The 18644-nt window shown below is 54.3% G+C and overlaps 1 protein-coding gene across 4 annotated transcripts in view; it reads left to right on the top strand.

Moving 5' to 3' along the window:
- TSPAN14 (tetraspanin 14) overlaps window positions 1-18108 on the top strand; it is a 55096-nt gene extending 36988 nt beyond the window's left edge. For 3 of the 4 annotated variants that reach the window (XM_067710360.1, XM_067710359.1, XM_067710361.1), the window contains exons 3-10: window positions 6361-6411; window positions 8155-8301; window positions 9836-10006; window positions 12000-12125; window positions 13428-13472; window positions 15272-15391; window positions 15781-15858; window positions 16491-18108. In XM_067710360.1, coding sequence (XP_067566461.1) covers window positions 6361-6411; window positions 8155-8301; window positions 9836-10006; window positions 12000-12125; window positions 13428-13472; window positions 15272-15391; window positions 15781-15858; window positions 16491-16562 — 810 coding nt within the window. In that variant the 3' untranslated portion in view covers window positions 16563-18108. The remainder of the gene's footprint in view (window positions 1-6360; window positions 6412-8154; window positions 8302-9835; window positions 10007-11999; window positions 12126-13427; window positions 13473-15271; window positions 15392-15780; window positions 15859-16490) is intronic. The other variant, XM_067710362.1, reaches the window with a different exon arrangement.
- The last annotated feature ends 536 nt before the right edge of the window (window positions 18109-18644 follow it).

The raw sequence follows: 18644 nt of genomic DNA, 5'->3' as shown, positions 1-18644 counted from the left end.
CACCCTTCCGGCAGGAGGAAGAGCTGGTGTGTGATAGCTGTGTGACCCTGAACAAGGCACCATCCTGCCCTGGGCCCATTTCCCTCCGGGAAAAGAAGCTGGGCTTTAGCGTCCCTTCCAGCTCCCAGAACTTCCAAACTCCCACAAAGAACTGGCTTGGTTTAAGTTTTTTTTTCATGTGGGACTGTTTTGAAAGAGGCGATCCTTTTATGCTCTGTTTAGGGTCCAGAGTGATCGCAGTCTGGAGGGGCAAGGCCTCCTGATCCCGACAGATGTCCTGGGACTCCCCCTCAGTGCACTGGCTCTCAGGGCCAGGTTGGGTCTAGGGTCTGTGCCCTCTGGTGTCCTTTCAAGTGACCACGAGCATCTCTGGTGTTCCCTGGACTCCCCAGACCTGGACTCTGGATTTCCAGTTCTGGAGAGTGAGTGCCAAGGACTGTTGGGTTTCCACCTGGCATGATTTATGGTGGCAGAGCTTAGGCAGTGGGAGGTGCAGAGGCCCTTGGAGATCATTGGTCTCTACCTATTCAGTTTTGCAGGTTGGCAAACTGAAGTCCAAGAGAGAGGGATGGCTTGCTCAGAGCCACAGGGTGAGTTAGGAACAGAGCTGAGACAGTTCTATCTCCTTCCACTCCCTGCCCTGTTTTCTTTCCATCATCCTTTCCCCACCTCACTTGAAAAGCCTCCAGAAGGCATCTGTTTCCTTAAACTCTGCTTTACTCTTGTCTCCAGAAGCCCAATGAAACAGATGCCTCTGGAAAGGAGGACCTTGTCTCAGGACAAAGCTGCAAGTCGTTGGGGGATGGTGCGCAGAGTGCTTTCAATCCAGCAAATGCTTGTGGCGTCTTGAGGGTCCCCGCGACCTCTGTTCTGCCTCCATGTCAGGGCAGGGCTCGCTCAGTGCTCCAGGGTAAGCACATCACTCGGGATACTTCTTTGAATTCTTACAACCCTCCTATGACCCAGGAAGGGTCATCCCCATTTTGCAAAGAAAAACAGGCTCAGAGAAATTTCTGGACTCGTACAAGTCCTGTCATTTGTTGCAGGGTGGAGCCGGAACCAGGACTGGCTGACCCATGCTATTTTTTCAGCGCTGCCCTGGACTCCCTCGGGTCTCGGTGCTTACTCTTGGGTTTCCTTCTTGTTTTTTTCTGAGGCTCCCTCTGGTGGCCCAGGGGCAGGGGTTCTGTGAATGTCACCCTTCCTCAGCCAGGGGAGTCTGCAAGAATCAGGGGCCGGCAGGGCACGCCTGAAAGCGTTTCGCGGCTGCTGGCGGTTTGTCTCGAGCTTGTGGAGGAAAGTCCTCTGGAGCCCGCAAGAATTGCCTAAGTGCGTTCGCGCACTGAAGTGAAATCTTACAGGAGACCAAGCCCACTACATCGTGGGTGATGAGGGGCTGCTTTTGACCTCCTTGGCGTTGGAATCCTCCTCCAGTCCAGCAGGGCCTGGCTACATGTCTACACTTCCGCTGTGTCTGGGACCTGCTGGGTAAAGGCTTGCCCACTTGGTGAGTGGACTCCATGTGGCTTCCGGAACAAGGCAGGGCTGGACCAGCCCAGAATGCCCCCCAGGAAACCTCTCACCTTCTTTCACAGAGGCCTTTGCCTAAGGTGGAGAGGTCACTACTGAATCTTCACAGTGACCCCCAAAGAGGGCCTGACGACACAGAGTGATCCTCCCCACCTGATGATGTGGGACGTTGGCTTTAGGGTTGCACAGCTTAGAAGCCCCTCCTGCGGACTGCCACGCCGCCGGGCACTGTGACTGCCCCGTGTGGTGGAGGGCACAGGCTGGTGCCCGCTCTTCCTGCCTTGGGTGGCTGCCCTGAGGGCAATGAGATGACGTGATGTCAGGACAGAGACACGCAGGTTTGTTTCTTGACTTTGCCACCAGCTAGCTGTCTGACTTTGGGCAAATAACCAAATCGTTTTACATCGGAACTTTCCCATTTGAAAAATGGGGGTAATAGTACCAGTGTTATGGGGTGTGGAGGGCCTCTTTAGGTGTATTGTGTTTAATGCAGCACCTGGCACCCAGGAAGGGGTGGTGCCCTGGTGACCACCGCAGGGTATGCACCTGATGGTCCAAGGCTGGCCTCCCTTTGGGCTTGGTGGGAGTTGGGCTCCATTCTTTGGTAAGGAATTTAATCAGGTCATAGAAGAGAGACAAAGGAGGTTACTCTGAGGCTGGAAGGCACCTTAACTGTCACTCCCAGGTGGTTGGCAGCCAGGAGGACAGCCCAGCTCCATAGACCATCTGTCCCAGGGAGGTCCAGGGAAGGGTCTCCACGGGGAGCCAGGCAAAGCTGGCCAGAGTCCTGGATCATTCAGGGGGCTGTCGTGAGCTCCCAGACAGGTCACTTCCCCAGTTTGGTTCTCCCTCAGTCTCCTTGTCTCTAAAACGACTGTTGGTCCCTGAAGGTCCTGCCTTGGACCACTGTTCACTGAACCCATGATCGGACATGGGTCCCTGCCCCCCCAGTTCCTGTCTTTCTGGTGCAAAGTTAACTTTAGTTCTTCCTGTAAAACAGAATGGAAAAAAACACAAGCTCTCATTCTTAGAGCCCCGTTGTTGTGAGAGAAGGAGAACTGGGTTGCGGTGGTAGGGAGCTGGTGTCTTAAGCTGACTGCATTCGGCGAAGGGTTTCCGAGGGGCAGACCTTCCTCACTGTCCCTCCTGGCACCGGGTGGTGGGTGGGTTGTCATGGAAAGTGGTTAGGCAACCCTGAACAGAATAGAAAACATCGCTGCCCTCAGAGGGCTTAAGTGGGGGGGAGGCACAGTAGACAGACAGACAGCTCATGTGGTCTAGGATATGTGCCATGAAGAAGATCTAGCAGGGAAGGAGATCAGGAGTGATGGATGGGGAGCGTCCACATAGCATGGCAAAGGGAGATGTGTTTGAGGAGGAGAAATTTGAAGAGACCTGAATGGAATGAGGGAGGAAGCCAGGAAGGGATATGGAGGAGGAACATTCTAGGCTGAGGGATCTAGTCAAGGCTCTGAGGCAGGGATGAGTTTGGTGAGTTCAAGAAACAGTAACAATACCAGGGTGGCCCAGAGAAGGGGATTGGGACCGGGGAGCCGGGTCGGAGATGGTGTTGGAGACGCACGCCACAGCATGGCTGCCCATGTTCTCGTGGTCTGCGGCAAGGAGTTTGAATTTTATTCTAAGTGTGAAAGGAAGTCATCGGAGCATTTTGAGGAGGGGAGTGATCTAGACATATTTTTAAAGGATTGTTCTAGTTGCTTGGGGACCTGTGGGGAGACGGTGGGGAGGCCCCTGCAGGGATGAAGCATGGACAGGTGGGAGCAGAGAGGGTATGCTATGTATTTTGAAGGTAGGACTAACAGAGGGGTCCTGATAGGTTGAATGTGGAGTTGGAGGGAGAGAGCTGTCAAGCCTGAGGTCTAGGTTTTCTGTCTTAAATGAGTAGATGGTCAGTGGTGCCATTTGGTGAGAAGGGGAGAGGTGGGGAGGAGCTGCTCCGGGGTTGGGAGACCACAGCTCCATTTGGGGGCACGTGAAGATTGAAATGTTACTAGTCATATTCATTGGACAAGTCAAGTAGGCATTGGGGTGTTTGACTCGGGAGCAGCTATGGCTGGAGGTTAGGATTTGTGAGTCAGCCGTGTTAGTTATGAGATCATCTAGAGGGATCAGGGGAGGGCAGGGGTCCAGGACTGAGCAGTGAGGTTCTCCAGCATTTAGAGGGCTCTGAAAGACGAGGACAAACCCACAAAGGAGACCGAGAAGAAACAACAGGGAGGGTGGAAGACAATTGTGTGTGTACACTTGGTGTCCCAAAGCTGAGTGCCTCAGTGACAGAGAGAATGACCAGCTGTGTTGGGTGAGATCAGGTAAGCTGAGGCAAAAGACGTGACCCCCCCGCTTGGCAAGAGGGAAGTGAGTCATTGGAGACCTTGAGGAATGGTGGGGAGAGAGGCCTACGGGGATTCGGCAGGTGGCGACTGGTCACCTTCAGGCTTGCTTACCGTGCAGTGTCAGACACTCGGGAAGGGAAGGGAACTGGTCGTGTACCCCATCAAGGCAAACGAAGCCCTCTTCATCAACTCATTAATCCAATGGGAGGATGGAAAAGTGGGAAATCAGCACAATGTGGTGGAAAGGACCACGTGTCGGCTCCGGAGAGCCTAAGTTCTGGCAGCAGAGGGGTCTTTGCCCGCGTGGCGCAGTGCTGTCTCCAGTGCTTGAGATGGTGCCTGGCACTTACTCAATGCCTGTTGAATGAATGAGTGAGTGAGTAAATGAATGAACTAAACAGAGACTTGGGATCTGGGCCTTCTCACTTACTGCTTGGGGTTGTTACTGAACTGAACTTGGGTTCGCTCACCCGACTTGCAGCAAAGCCAGTCCTTCTGCTACCAGGTTGTGGTGAAGGGAAGTACAAGGTTTATCGCAGAGTGCCCAGCAAGGAGAACGGGCAGCTCGTGCTCAAAAGACCCAGACTCCCCGATGGCTTTCAGTCAAGGGTTTTTAAAGGAAATGTTAGGGGTGAGAGTCACAGGGTGTATGATTAACTTGTGGACTTCCTTCTGCTTGGTTAGTGGTGATGTAACAGGGAGATGGTTGGGGAATCTGAATCATCTGCCTTCCGGTTCCAGTCAGTCTGGGATCCACATACCTCTCCAGGTCAGCGGGTAATCACCATCCTCTACAGGGTTGGGGGGTGGTGGTCTTAGTTTCTGCAGAACAGCTCAAAGATAGTGTCATATTGTTATCTAAATCCCTTCTGGAGGAACCAGGAGTCCTGTGACTCTGTTGTTCTAATCAGTAGCTGCTTGAGTCTGCTCTTTGGAATGGGGGGAGAAGGGGAGGGGAGACCAACAAGAAGCAGCGGGCACAGAGGGGCTCATTGTACCCAAGAAGGCCCCGCAGGGTCCTGCTCGGTTTCAGTCACCCCTTTTCTTTGATATTCCTCAATCTTGAGGGAAACAGGGGCGGGACGAGAAAGGGAATAAAGTTGTGGATAGAGAGATTAATCATCAACTTGTCAGGGAACTCTGTTTCAGAGGAACTCGGTTTCAGAGGGACTCGGTTTCAGAGGGACTCGGTTTCAGAGTTTTGGTCCTGGCCCTCTCGGCTCGCGTGCTGCTTTGTTAGGTGGGGGAATCAGGTCTTGGCAGGACTCCATCACTTGGGGTCCACAGACTGCTGTGGGAACCCGCAGTAAGGAGTCTGAGAACCCTCTGAAATTCCCTCCAAAACATTGGGCATGTGCACATTTTCTGAAAGTGGCCTGTGACCCAGAGGAGGTTGGGAACTCCGGGGCTTTCTCTGAAGGCCCTTCTTCCGAGTGCAGCCTGCTCGGGCTTGCAGTGAAGTAGACAGGAGTATCCTAAAGCTGGGGAATACACTTGGGAAAGTTGCAGCCACAGAGAACCTTGCCCTGTTGTTTACCGAGAGGTCCTGATAAACGGCAGCAAAATGCCAGCAGCGTATAAAGCAGTTAAGCAGAAAGATGCGGGGCTGCTTAGTTTGTAGAGGCCACGTGGTGTCTGTTTTCTATGAAACAATCCTCCGGGGTGTAGGAATCTGTGGAGTGTATTTGGGGGTCCCTTTTTGTCATGGTGCACGTGAGGCACCTTAGCCCCGGTGGGTTCCTGTGTGTAGGAGGTCAGGTTGGGGGCACTGCTTTTCTGGGGTGAGCACTTGGCCTGGTGCAGGCTTCTTTTAGTTCGGTAACATAACCTGGCATTTCCTGAGCGCAGGCATGCCCTGCAGTGCCGAGTGTAGGCACCACAGTGAGGAGCCTGAGCCTTGCCAGCAGATGGCCTGGGCGGCTGCTTGTCTGTGCTTGGAGTCTGTCTCCGGGGCTGGAGGCCCGAGGCGGGCGGCACAGGGGGTGCTCTGTCCTAGGCAGGGCTTCGCCTGCACTGGGAGCCCATGAAGGCTCCTGGGGCAGCCATCATGAGGGGTGATGTCTTCTTACACACCAGAGAGTGCATTGAAATGAGTAGGGGGCTTGTGGAATGGGGAAGAAATGGGGCGTGGCCTGGCGTCTCTAACTCCACAGTCTCTCCTGGACAGAGTCTGCTCCGAGATCTTTGTCTCTGCTCTCCAGAGCATGGGGACCTCTGGGGTTGAAGGAATTGGTCCCAATGGTCTGGGAAGATAGGTGTGGGTTATCTGAAGAGCCTCACCGTCCTGTTGTGCTGGTGTAGAGTCCCTGTCATCTGCAGGGGCCAAGGGGGCCGCCTTGCCCTGGTTCTGCCCAGCCTGGACACGAGCCAGGAACACGCCCTGACTAGCAGTGTGGTCCCTCCTATGAGAAGCATGTTCGTGGAGCTGGTTTCTGACCTACCTTTCTCTCTCTCTCTTCCCGCTGTGCCTGCTCAGTTGGCTGGAGTTGTCTTCCTGGGTGTCGGACTATGGGCGTGGAGCGAAAAGGTAGGTGTGACTGTCACTAGGACCCTGAGCATCAGTCCGCCAGGTTTGTTTGTCCCTTCCTCCAAACTCCTCCCTGACGAGGTTCGTAGTCATTAATCTTTACAGAGCCGGCTCTTGGAAGTTACTGAACTTATGATGAAAACTCCTGGGGTCCTGCTGCTGGCCCTGTTTCCCCGTGGTAGGGTCGCTGCTAGAGGTCAAGGTTGGGCTGGTTGGGATTTTGAGCCCTGTGAGTGTGGGGAGCCCTCTCTCCTGTTCCCAGAAACCCTGAGTCACCCTGGGGCATGTCTACAGCTGTGTCCAGGGCAGGCCTGGGGCTACCTTCTGGAATGGGTCCTGTCTGTGCCTCTGGGAGCCAGCAGGACCCTGAACACAGTTGTGTTGATTCCTGAAGCTCTTGTTCTCGTCCACGGGAAGGACCCCTGAGTCAGGGAGCAGGGCTCTGGGACGTGCCCCCTGGGCGCCCTGTAGGCACCTTTGAATCTCCTTGCCCAGCCTGTAGAGGAGAGAGGAGGAGAGAAGACCAGGCTCTTACTGTCCGGAAGGACAAGGGGCAGTTGGAACTCCAAGGATGGGACTAGACTGGGTGTGGGCAGGGTGGAGCTTTGGTGCCACATTTTGCTCTGCAGGTAGGTGGGCGCTGGGGAAGTAGAGAGACCAGGCTGGAAACAGTGGGAGCTAAAGCTTCCTCTCGAGTCTCAGGCCCAGGGCCCTCTGTTCCTTCAGTGGAATCTCTTTCTGCTTTCAGGAGGAGGAGACAGGAGCGCTTAGGTCTGTGGGCTTTCTTGCCATGGCCTTAGGAACTGGATAAGGTCTGCCTTTGGGTTTGGGCCCCTTTAAGAGCTTGTAGTGCAATGTCACTTTGCCCTAGTGACCAAGAAGCTGGTGCAAACCATGACTCGTAGTGCCACCATGTGACCGCCTCCGGAACAGCAGCATCTCAGCCAACGGAGCCCTGAGCCTAGGCCGGGCTACCCTGGCTCCCTGATTCTAGCTGGGTGCCTGGTCCGGCTGCTCTTTTCTCCATCCTCCTTTGAATCCTGTAGAACTGCTCTGTCCATTTCAGTTGCCATTAGCCAGATATGACTAATTATATCTAAATTAATTAAAATGAAATACAAATTAAAATTCAGTTCTTTAGTTCCACCAGGCCACATTTCAAGTGCTCAGTAGCACATGTGACCAGTGGCTACCATTGTGAACAGTGCAGATATAGAACATCTACATCATCACAGAAAGTTAGTGGATGGCGCTGCCTTCGCCTGTCCTTGGCGGGTGTGCTGTTCACAAGCGTGTTCATGTTGAAGCTGTTTTCATCTCAGGATAGTGGGGTGCTCCATGAATTGAGTGCCACGTCAACCACCAGATGGCCAGAGGCCAGGGCCCTGGGGTGCCCTTGACCACGGACCAGAGGGCCCCTCAGGGCCTCTTCCACCCCAGGCCTGGCGTCAGTACCCTGCAGGCTACAAAAGAAGTGTGGGGTCTGCCTGGGAGGCGGTCACAGCCTAGATGGAGACCAGGAACGGGAGAGTGGCTGGGGGCTGACGTAGGCAAAGATCTACTGGGCAGAGGGGCCTCTGAGGGGGCAGGTGGGGAGGGGCCGTGCCATGCCGTGGCTTTTAATGACAAGACTGAGCCTTGGAAGGTGGGTCCCTGTCCTCATTTAGGTCCGGACACAGCCCCCCAGGGCACCCTCGACTCTCTTTGAAGCTGATGTTACCCTGCTTTCTCTGCCTCTTTCAGGGGGTGCTGTCCGACCTCACCAAAGTGACCCGGATGCATGGCATTGACCCTGTGGTTCTGGTGCTGATGGTGGGCGTGGTGATGTTCACGCTGGGTTTCGCTGGCTGTGTGGGGGCCCTGCGGGAGAACATCTGCCTGCTCAACTTTGTGAGTGGCCCTAGACACGTGGGTGGGAGGAGATGGGGAGGTAGGGGTGTGGTCTCTGCCGGGCAGGCCTAGCCCTTATCTGGGGGGTGGGTAGCAGCTCTTATGAGCCTCCCCCAGGATCTGGCAGTGGGGGGAGGAGGCAGCCCTTGGTGCCCTGCTGCCTAACGAAAGGTAAGATTTCAGGGAACAGTCAGATGAACCAGATCCTCATCTCTGGAGAGGCTGGGCCCCTCTGGATTTTATCTCCTAGTGGGCAGAGTCGGCTGCTCCCTGGCCTGCTCTCCTCCCCTTCCCTTGCCTTTCATCTCCCTTAAGAAGTTCCAGTTGTTTGTTTGCTACTCACCTTTGCCCTTCCTGGCTAAGATCAAAAGATGTCAGTAATGTTAGGAAATCTTCTCCCTCCTCCAGGGTGTGTGAAACTGTTGGCTGTGCAATGCGGAATCCTTAATTTCCTGGCAGAACTTCGAGTTACTAAGAGTTTAGTTTTATACTTAGGTACACATTCATTTTGAAATGCATTCAGCTAAAATTAAATAGCACCTGGTGGGGAAAACACATAATTGTGTTTTGCACTATAGTTTTTGTTGAATTTATTAGATCAAGCCTTTTTTTCTGGGCTTCATTTAGAAAGCAAAACACGTGGGCTTTTTCTCATTGTTTTTTCTCTTAAAGATTATGTTTGGTTACCTTGCTTCTCTATGAATGGAGATTTCATTCTGGAGGGCCTTATGTGTGTATATGTTTGTACATGTGCCTGTCTTATTTTGAGATATTGTTGGTTGTTGCATAGCTGCTTAGTGTGCTGTATGGCCAGTGATAACGGCTGTGATAACTTGAGCTCTACAGGCTGGAGCCCCACCTTGATGGGAGGGGGTGTGTACCTGTGACTGCAGTGGCCTTTACAGAATTCCACCACTATTGTGGCCAGGGACAGCTCTGCTTCTGCAGAGGTTTTTATGCAGTTGACTATCATATACACACATACAGAGTAGGTACTGATAACGTTAGCAACTCCAGAGTTGTAAAGAGCCCTGCCAGGGAACTCAGATGTCCTCTATCTAAAGTATGTAACCCGAGTGAACCTCAGCTTCCTTATCCCTAAAGTAGGAGTAACAAGTTTCTAGCAACTGGGATGGTTGTATGTGCGAGGAGAGTGGTCAGATAGCGTGTCTGGAGCACAGTCTCTGCCCTGAAGGAGCTGATACCTGGTGGGGTAGGATAGCCATTCATTCCCGTGATGGAGTTTCCTTGGAGTGGGGGCTACTTCATAGGAGGTGGTTGGTACATTGTCTTGGAGCTTTCTCATACTTTCACTCATCTGACTCTTACCAACAATGCAGCAGTGTGAGTAGGGATGAGTTGCCCAGAGTACCCAGCTAATAACGTGGGATTCCCCAGACTCCAACGTGGGTCTCTTGGGTGCCGAGCTCGTGCTGTTCGCAGCAGGCAGAGGTTCTGGGTCGGACAAGGATGCGCGTCTGGCTGGGAGGCCAGAGGTGTAGTGACTTCTGCTCCCGTGCTTGTCCCCCTGCAGTTCTGCAGTGCCATTGTGCTCATCTTTTTCCTGGAGCTGGCCGTGGCCGTGCTGGCCTTCCTGTTCCAGGACTGGGTGAGGGACCGGTTCCGGGAGTTCTTCGAGAGCAACATCAGATCCTACCGGGATGACATTGACCTGCAGAACCTCATCGACTCCCTTCAGAAAGCTGTAAGCACCACCTTCTCCCTGATAGAGCTTGGCTTTTCTGGCTTCAGTCTGTGTGCATGGCTCGGGGGCCAGGCTGGTGGGGAACACTGGGCCTTCCCTTCTCAGCTCTGCCCACAGCCGGGAGGCCAGGGGAGGTGCTCCCCCCCGACTCTGGTCAGGTTAGCTTTGTCTGCTTGTGGTTGCTGGCGGGCCAGGCTTGCTCTCAGGGCGCCCTCCCCCATTTGCTTTGGGCAGGCAGTCCAGCTGCACCCACGGCCACCCTACCCTCTACCCGCGCAGGGCCCGGGTCTCTCCAGCCCTGGCCACGCGGGCGGCTGCAGTCTCCTAGGTGCTGTGTGTGCTGAGGGGTAGAGCTGGGCGCGTGACTCCCCGACTGAGGCTATTCTTGTCCCCTTCCTCCTTGGGACCTTTTCCCCTTCCTGTTTGGGAGGGCAGAGCTGCCTGGAGGAAGGTTCTTCAGATGGAGAGGAATGTGACCTCCCTGGACTCTGTTCCTGGGGGTTTGTCTAAGCAGTCCCAGGCCGTGGCCTTTTCTCTGTCAGGCCTTCCTCCCCCTTGTGTGTGGCTGTACCTGGAGGCTGGGACCACTGCTGTCCCCCATCCCTGCCACCCCTCCCGCCCCCCCCGGCCCCAGGAGAAACCAGCTCCCCACCATGCCAGCCTGTGCAAGGCTGTTGTTTGATCTGTGCTCTGCCAGAAAACCTAGCTTCCTCAGGAACTTTCTATATGGAACCCTTTTGTTCTGAGGAGAAAATAGAAGAGCATTAAAAATAACTATGAGCTGTTCTCCTTATTAACCAGAACTTGTTTACCCCTTATTTCATGTATTGTAGGATCCCTCAAAACCCATTTATGTGATCAGAGATCCTTCCTGTGTCGTTAGATCCTGCCTCTGTTGTTAGATCTCTTCCGTGTTCGTCTGCGAAAGTCCCCATCGCACCCTCTGCTGACATCACTGCCTCCTGTGCCTTTTCCTTTTCTGTTCAAGGCTGCCATTCTCTCTTCACTTCCACATAACCTTGGGCTTGCTGGTGTCAAGGATGCCAAGGCGGTTCCTCTCTGCACTGGCCTCAACGACATTGTAGTTTTCTCCACTGCCTTCCTCTCCTTTTAAAAAATACCTTTCCTTAGAGATTCAGTAAATGATGGAGCTTCCTCATGGTAGAATATCAGGTAGTCGTTAGAGCACCTGGAACCACGGAGGACAGGGCAGGGGAGGCGGGATTTTTACCTTAGAACCGAAAGTGAAGCCAAAATCCTGGTTGTGGGCCTGTGATTACGGCCATAACCGTGAGAGCTGTAAGGGCAAGTGTGAAAACGACATCTGCTCTCGGATTGGGATGCCACTGACGTCACAGTGCCGCTTTCACTGTGTTTGGTTTTACGATTTTTTAGACAAATGGGGTTTTTCTTTGCTGCTTCACCAGATAGTGGGGGGTTCTGGGAAGGGAGGGTGGAGACCCCGGGTCAGGGGCAGAGCTTTGCTTGCGTTACCTTTCACCCCAGCCATAACTCTCCTTGGGAGTAGACTTCAGCAGCTGTTTCCTGTAAAGAGGCACGAAAGGTGACTGGGGTCAGCTTGGACCTTTCCTGGGGAGGAAAGCACACTGCCCACAAAGAGGTGTTCTCTCGGCGGGCAGTAGAGGACCACATCAGAAGGAGAGCGAGAAGCCCGCTCTCCCGGGTTGAGGGTCAGTTGGAGGGGAAGGGGAAGTTCCAGGGTGAGGAGGGAGTAGAGCTGACTCCCAGGGCACTGCCGAGCCGGCCTGGTGTGTTGGGCCCAGACAGGACCTGGACACAGTTTCCTTCTTAAGGGTCCACTTGGGTCACCTCGCTCACATCTCAGTGATGGGAGGTCCGTGGGGCGGGCTTCGATTTCTCTGTGTGATACACAGAGGTGCACTGAACCCCGTGTCCCTAAGACAGACACTCTACGTGGGGCAACGACAGCCCTGGCTCAGAGCCCCGACCGTTCTCGGCTTTATGATTGCAGAACCAGTGCTGTGGGGCATATGGCCCTGAAGACTGGGACCTCAACGTCTACTTCAACTGCAGTGGCGCCAGCTACAGCCGCGAGAAGTGTGGGGTGCCCTTCTCCTGCTGTGTCCCCGACCCCGCGGTGAGTCTGCCCAAGCATGGACGATCCCTCTGGAGCGGAGCAGTTCCTGCCTCCCTGAGGGCTCTGGCTTCTTCTCTTCTGCGGATGGATTGAGTGCCCGGCTACCCCTCCACTCGCCTCAGGGCTCTTGCAGCTCTGAAATCCTATACCTATAAATTCCATAAATGTTTTTGCATGGCCCACCCTGGCTCTGGTATGCTGGGTGAAGCAGGCAAAAAACAGTGGTCCCCCTCCCGTGAGGGGCTCTCACTCAGGGCCGCCTGGACAAGATGCTGTGAATATAATGAGGCCTGGTCTCCTTTCTCTGGAGAAAACAAACACTCAGTCCTCCGAAGCCCTGGGCGATGGCATACATCGCCATCCGGGGGTGGTGCAGAATTCTTTCACCGTTCTTTCTTCTTCACCTGTCTTCATCCCCAGGCCACAGACCACATCCTTGGGTTCCAGAAACTGAGCTCTTCGGTGCCCCCCGCCCCATTTTTTTGGCCACGCTGCACGGCTTATGGGATCTTAGTTCCCTGACCAGGGATTGAACCTGGCGCCACAACAGTGAAAGCGCTGAGTCCTAACCAATGGACTGTCAGGGAATTCCCTTGGGTGTCCTTGAAGGAGCACTGAATGTTTGCCCAAACCTAGCCTGAGCAGAAGGGAGCCCCTACGGCCGTCAGTACCATCACGCTGCCTGGTGCTGGGCCACGGGGCTCTAGGCGCGTTCCCCAGCCCGGGAGGGGTTCAGGTCTGCAGAGGCTGGACAGCGGTGTCTGACCTCTCCACCGTGACTGTGAAATCTTTAGCAAGTGTAGCTTTTCCCTTCTAGCTCAGAGATTGGCAGACTACAACCCCTGCACCAGATCTGGCCTGCTGTCTGTTTTTGGATGACTTGTGAGCCATGAATGGTTTCAGCCGTTTTAAGTGGTTGAAAATAAATCAAAAGAAGGATAATATTTTGTGCCACGTGAAAATCATGAAATTCAAACTTCAGTGTCCATAAATAAAGTTTTATTGAAATACAGCCATACCTGTTCATTTACATATTGTCAATGGCCGCCTTCATGCTACAACAGCAGAGTTGAATAGTAGCTACGTAGGTGGGTTTGAAATATTTACTATCTTGCCCTTCACACAAAAAATTTGCCAACCTTTGTCCTAGCATGGAAGGTTAGTTGGCAGCATGATGGAAAGGCATGAGCTGTAATGGAATTGGTGCAGGTGTTTGCTGGTGTTTGGTTGTGACTTTTCTAGAGCTTTCTACCACCGGCTTCTGGAGCACAAAAATGACTAATCTTTCTGCTTTTCTTACAGCAAAAAGTTGTGAACACACAGTGTGGCTATGATGTCAGGACTCAGGTGAGAGCTCCAATGCATATGACTTTGAATTCTTCAGGTTTATTCTCTAGGGTCCACCTTCCCGATTTAGCACAAGTGCAAACTGGAGTGGGAAAGCCAGGGGAGACTAAGCTCAGAGAGGCCACCGAAGCTGGGAACCAGGCAAGCGGGAGCACACGGCCACACACACGCCTTCCCTGAGCCGCTGGCAAGACGAGATTCATGGGAACAGTAATGGGTGTGATTTCAAGCTCTGTGAACCACAGTCACAAAATCTAGCAGTTGCTACGTTAGTGGAAAGAAGATGGATGAAAGTTTGGGGGAACAAAGGCGACATGTTTAAGAGACCCTTGGGGTCCCAGGAGGTGTCTGTTATGTAGGGGTTCAGGGTGGAGTTGCAGGAGGCACATGGCTTGGTCCAGCCGCCATTATGGAGGCCATGCTGACAGGAAGGGAGATAGGCTCAGGGCAGGAGCAGGGCTCAGCCCTCTAAGGGCTTCCTCAGGCCGTACGGAGTGTGCGCTTGCACGTGAAGAGGCGAGGACCCACCCCAGTCCTTGCTCTGGTGGCCTCTGGTGATGTGAATGACAGCTGTTCTGAAGGAGAGGGATCTCGGGGAAACTGCAGGCACCCTGCTGTTGGCCGTGGACACTAGGGATGTGACCCTCCAGGCTGGGAAACCTCAACTCCCTCTGCAGTGAGCTCCGCTTCATAGCAGTGGGCCTATGTCAGCATCAGCTTCTTCAGTGACCAATTTCCTCGCCACTTGCATCAGTTGCTAGGGCTGCTGTAAAAAAGTACCCAGGCCCTGCGGCTAAAATAACAGAGATTTAATTTTCTCATAGTTCTGGAGGTTAGAAGTCTGAGGTCAAGGCCTCAGCAGTGTTGGTCCCTTCTGAGGCCAACTCCTTGGCTTGGATGGTGCCTCCTCTTCCCTGTGTCCTCACACGGGCTTCCCTCTGTGTCTGTCTGTGTCCTAATCTCTTCTCACGAGGACACCAGTGTTATTGGATTAGGGCCAACTCCAATGACCTCATTGTAATTTATTTACCTCTTTAAACAGCCTCTCTCCAAATACAGTCACATTCTGAGGTCTTGGGGGGTTAAGACTTCAACATAGGAATTTTAGGGGGACATAATTCAGCCCCTAACACTGCTAATGAATGAATGTTCCGTCAGTGTTTCATGGGTGAGGCTGATAGGGGAGGGGGGCCGGGGCTGACTGCTGTGTTCGGGGTGGGTGAGGGCACGGTGTCTGCCGAGGCCACATCCCTGTGTGCTGACTGAGCCTCCGCTAGGGTCGACTTCAGCCTGTTCCTGCTGGCTCTGCTTCTTGGAGCCAGGCTCACCTGGGCTCGGGGGCACACTCGGAGAAGCCATTGTCCCTTCCCTCTCCTGACTCAAAAGACGCTGAACCCTCTTTCCCCAGTTTCTCTCTTTAAGGCACATTTTCCTTCCCCAAGCCCTCATCCCCCTCCCCTTTCTCCAGACGTGGGCTGTGGAGGTGTGTTGAACAAGCTGACCTTGAAATGTGTGGAGGCCCTAAGAGAAAGGGGTTAAAGATCACAGCCAGGGAGCCTTTGCTTAGACAGGTTACAAAATGCGAACTGCCCGGGGAGGGGCAGAGACCGAGGCAAATAGACGTGTTTCTCCTGGAGAGTTCTGTCTGTCCGTCTGTCCTCGGCACCAGCCTCCCGGATCCCTCATTCCCCCCCACCCCCGCCGAGCTTTGCTCTGCCCCCGGCGGGAGCCCTCTGGGGATCCAGGGTGGGGACGGCCTGCGTGTCTCGGGCTCAGGCCGCTGTCCTGTTTCCCTGCAGCTGAAGAGCAAATGGGACGAGTCCATCTTCACGAAAGGCTGTATCCAGGCGCTGGAGGGGTGGCTCCCACGGAACATCTACATCGTGGCCGGCGTCTTCATCGCCATCTCACTGCTGCAGGTTTGCCCCCGCTGCCCTTCGTGGCTTCCTCTCCCCTTGTGGCCGCACCTGTTCCCTTGAGCCAGATTTTACACTGGGAAAGATGCCGGTGGCCGAGGGCGCGTGAGGCCCAGGGTGAGTAGGCTGCTGAGTGTCTCCCGGGAGAAGAACTGGTGGGAGAAAGTCAAGAATTCAGTGAATCAGAAAAACCAGGAGTTTTTCCAGGGTTGCCCAGGGCTGGGAGGAGAAGCCGGCAGCCCCCCAGGCAGCCTCGGAGGCAGCGGAGGCTGCTGCTCTGTGGAAAACCCACCATTTAGAAAATGTTCAGCTCTGACCTTGCCTTGAAGAGGGTGACTGGGGTGGACTCGGGGTCACCAGCCATCCACGCACCTTTTTCCTCCTTCACTCAGTGGTTGACTGATCTCAAAGGAAGGCCGAGAGACAGAAGCATCTGGAAAAAGAAAGAAAAAAATTTACTTGCAAAACAGGCAAGGATCTCTTACTTCAGAAGGCCTGGCCCATCAGCTACCAGCCACAAGAGGGATTGAAAGTGGGGGGTGAGGGGAGCAGAATTCCTCAGGTCACCAAGTTCACATTAGTCTGTTTCTGGTAGGAAAAGATCAGCCTTCCCACGTGATTATCCTGGTCACTGAGGTCGGGGTGTAGCTTCAGACACCAGCATGGCCCAAATCGGGGACAGTCTTGTTTTTATGGTGGAATCCAGGTTTGCAGGAAACATTCGAGATTTGGTATTTGGGGAATCAGAACCAGTCAGGGTGACCCTGTCATTTTCCGTTTCACCCCGGGTACAAAGCGAGTCGCGGCCTGTGATATGGGATGTGCGTGGTCATGTTGCAGGCAGGGCAGAACGTCCGTTTTGCTTCTGTGGTGCCTGCTGTTTGCCCCTTCAAGGCTTTAGGGAAGATCCCACTGTTTTTCACGCAGCAAAGCAGAGCCCGGGCTCATTTGTTTTAACTGTGGGTTGGTCTCGTTTGGCCACGTACCCAGCTGCAGCCTCTGCGGGTGGGCGTGGAGGTGATGGGAAGTGCGGGGTGCCCTGCCCCACCTCCCCCTCGGCCCCGATGCTGACGGCCGCTGCCTCTGCCGGCTTTGTTGTCAGATATTTGGCATTTTCCTGGCGAGGACCCTGATCTCGGACATTGAGGCAGTGAAGGCAGGCCACCACTTCTGAGGAGCCACAGGTGGGCGAGCAGAGCTGAGCCACGCCGTGGAGGCCGAAGCCCTTCACCGCCATCAACTTCACGTCCAGAGGGAGAGAAACGGACGCACCCAGCCCGAGCCAGCACCCCGCCTTCAGCATCCGCGTGACATGATCTCTGTTTCTGCTTGCTGGTGCTGGAGACCCAGGGGGCCCCCTCGCACCTGCACAGACTTGTGACCAGCAGCCCCGCTGGGGTCTGCCTGGAATCAGAGGGTATGTCTTTAAGTGGGGGAGGTGACTCTGAGGGACAGACGGCTCTGGTGGCTGCACCCTGGCCTCCTCACCGCTCATGTCATTGGTGCTGGCCTAGGGGGCAGCCACACCTTCTGTGGCCCTCTGAGTGCCAGGGGGGCCCGCAGTGTCTGCACAGGTCGGGGTGTTGGCAGGATCCTCGGCCATGTCAAGTGAAGTAAGCCTGAGCCAGTGCGGGGGCTGGTGCCACGGGAGTGCCTCGTCCGTCGTCCCCCGGCGCCCAGGGCGGGAACTGTCTCCAGCCTCAACAGCATTATGCCCTGAGGGCACGAGGGGGCAGTGGGCATGGCTCTCCTGCGGAGTCAGCTCTCCTTTTCCTGAAGTGTGTAAATAGTTTATTTATAGGGCAAGAATGTTCTCACACCACATCTTCATTTCCTCTGGCATTCTCCTCTCAACAGCCTTACGCGGCGTCTGGGACTGACGCCGTCCCTTTCAGTTCCCTTGAGTGTTCCACGAACCAGCTCCAGCAGCTTCTCCATATCACCCCTAGTAACCCAGCTGCACATACATGCTCCCCCTTCGTCTGTGCACCCCCCACATGCATACCCCCACTCCCCTCCCAACTTGGCCTCACTGTCTTCTGGTCTTGGTGCTACTGAAACTGTTACCCGGAACTTGAATCGTGATCCTGACCCTCCCCCACTGCAAGGCCGGGGAGCCCCAGCCAGAGATGGCCAGCTGGACCCCTTTGGCCAGGGCTCCTCTCCAGGCCACATGCTGAGGGCCGGCTGGCCGGCCTGGCATTCGCCTCTCCCTGGAAAGAGAAGCCCCGTAGCCAGGCCCCTGGGCCGAGCCACGGACCCCAGCCTGCAGCTGCGTAGAGGCTCAGACGTTTCGTTGCTCACTTTCATGGTGACCTTCCACCCCCTGACGGGGATATCTGTGGTCACCGTGTCCACCTTTCCTGTCAGGGCTATTGGGGGCTTGCTGTTGGAAATGAAGTCTGTCTTATGTACTGAATAACCCCCCAGGCGGAGCTGGGGCGTTCGTGCATCTTTGGCTGGTCTACACCCTAACGCCTCTCTGGCTCTCGTACCCGTTCTGTCCTCGTCGTTCAGGGATGGAGTGCCACCTTCACATACTTGCCGAAGTGTACATGCTAAACTGGTATATACTGGTGGGTGTTTGTTGACGATGTTGGTTTTGTTTTGTTTTTTTACAATTTTCTCTGTAGACTAGGGGAAGAATGCTTGTGTTTTTAGGAAGTGTGATGCTTTTCTTTGACTGCCAAACTCTTTTATGGAATATATCTTTATATTAATGCTGTTGTTGTGATTGTTTTTGTTTTGGGTCATATCAAGATGGCATTAAGCATCTCAGTGGTGAACTCGGCTGCCGAGGGAAACGGTGGGATCGGGTGTGGGTAGGCATGACGGGAAGGTAGGTGGTTGGCACAATCTGAAATAAATTTCATCGGGTGATTTTTTTTTTTAGATTCTGTGTGCCACTTTCAGTGATTCTTTGTGTGGAGGTTACACCTGGAACAAGCTGGCTTGTGGCTAAGTTATGCCCAGCTGGAAGCATAAGGTAGAACTTTGACTCCACAGGCCCGGAGGAAATGTTATTTTAGGTTATAACTGTACAGCCCCAGGCAGTAAGGTCCAGGCAAAAGAGCTTGGGGACACTGGGTTGGAATCTGGGCACTGCCACTGCATGAGCTGTGTGTCTTAGACCTGCTGGCCCATCTGTGGAGGAGGTTAGTGGCAGTGCCAGGTACCTCTGACCCAGGCTGCCCTGGGGGAGTCGGTGGCCCCAGGCCCTCACCGCTGGTGTGTGGGCACCAACAGCTCCTGCTGT

This window comes from Pseudorca crassidens, chromosome 16, assembly GCF_039906515.1.
Source record: "Pseudorca crassidens isolate mPseCra1 chromosome 16, mPseCra1.hap1, whole genome shotgun sequence".
Lineage (NCBI taxonomy): Eukaryota > Metazoa > Chordata > Mammalia > Artiodactyla > Delphinidae > Pseudorca > Pseudorca crassidens.
Note: the sequence above shows the minus strand (reverse complement) of the source record. Positions and strands in the feature narration are given on the sequence as shown.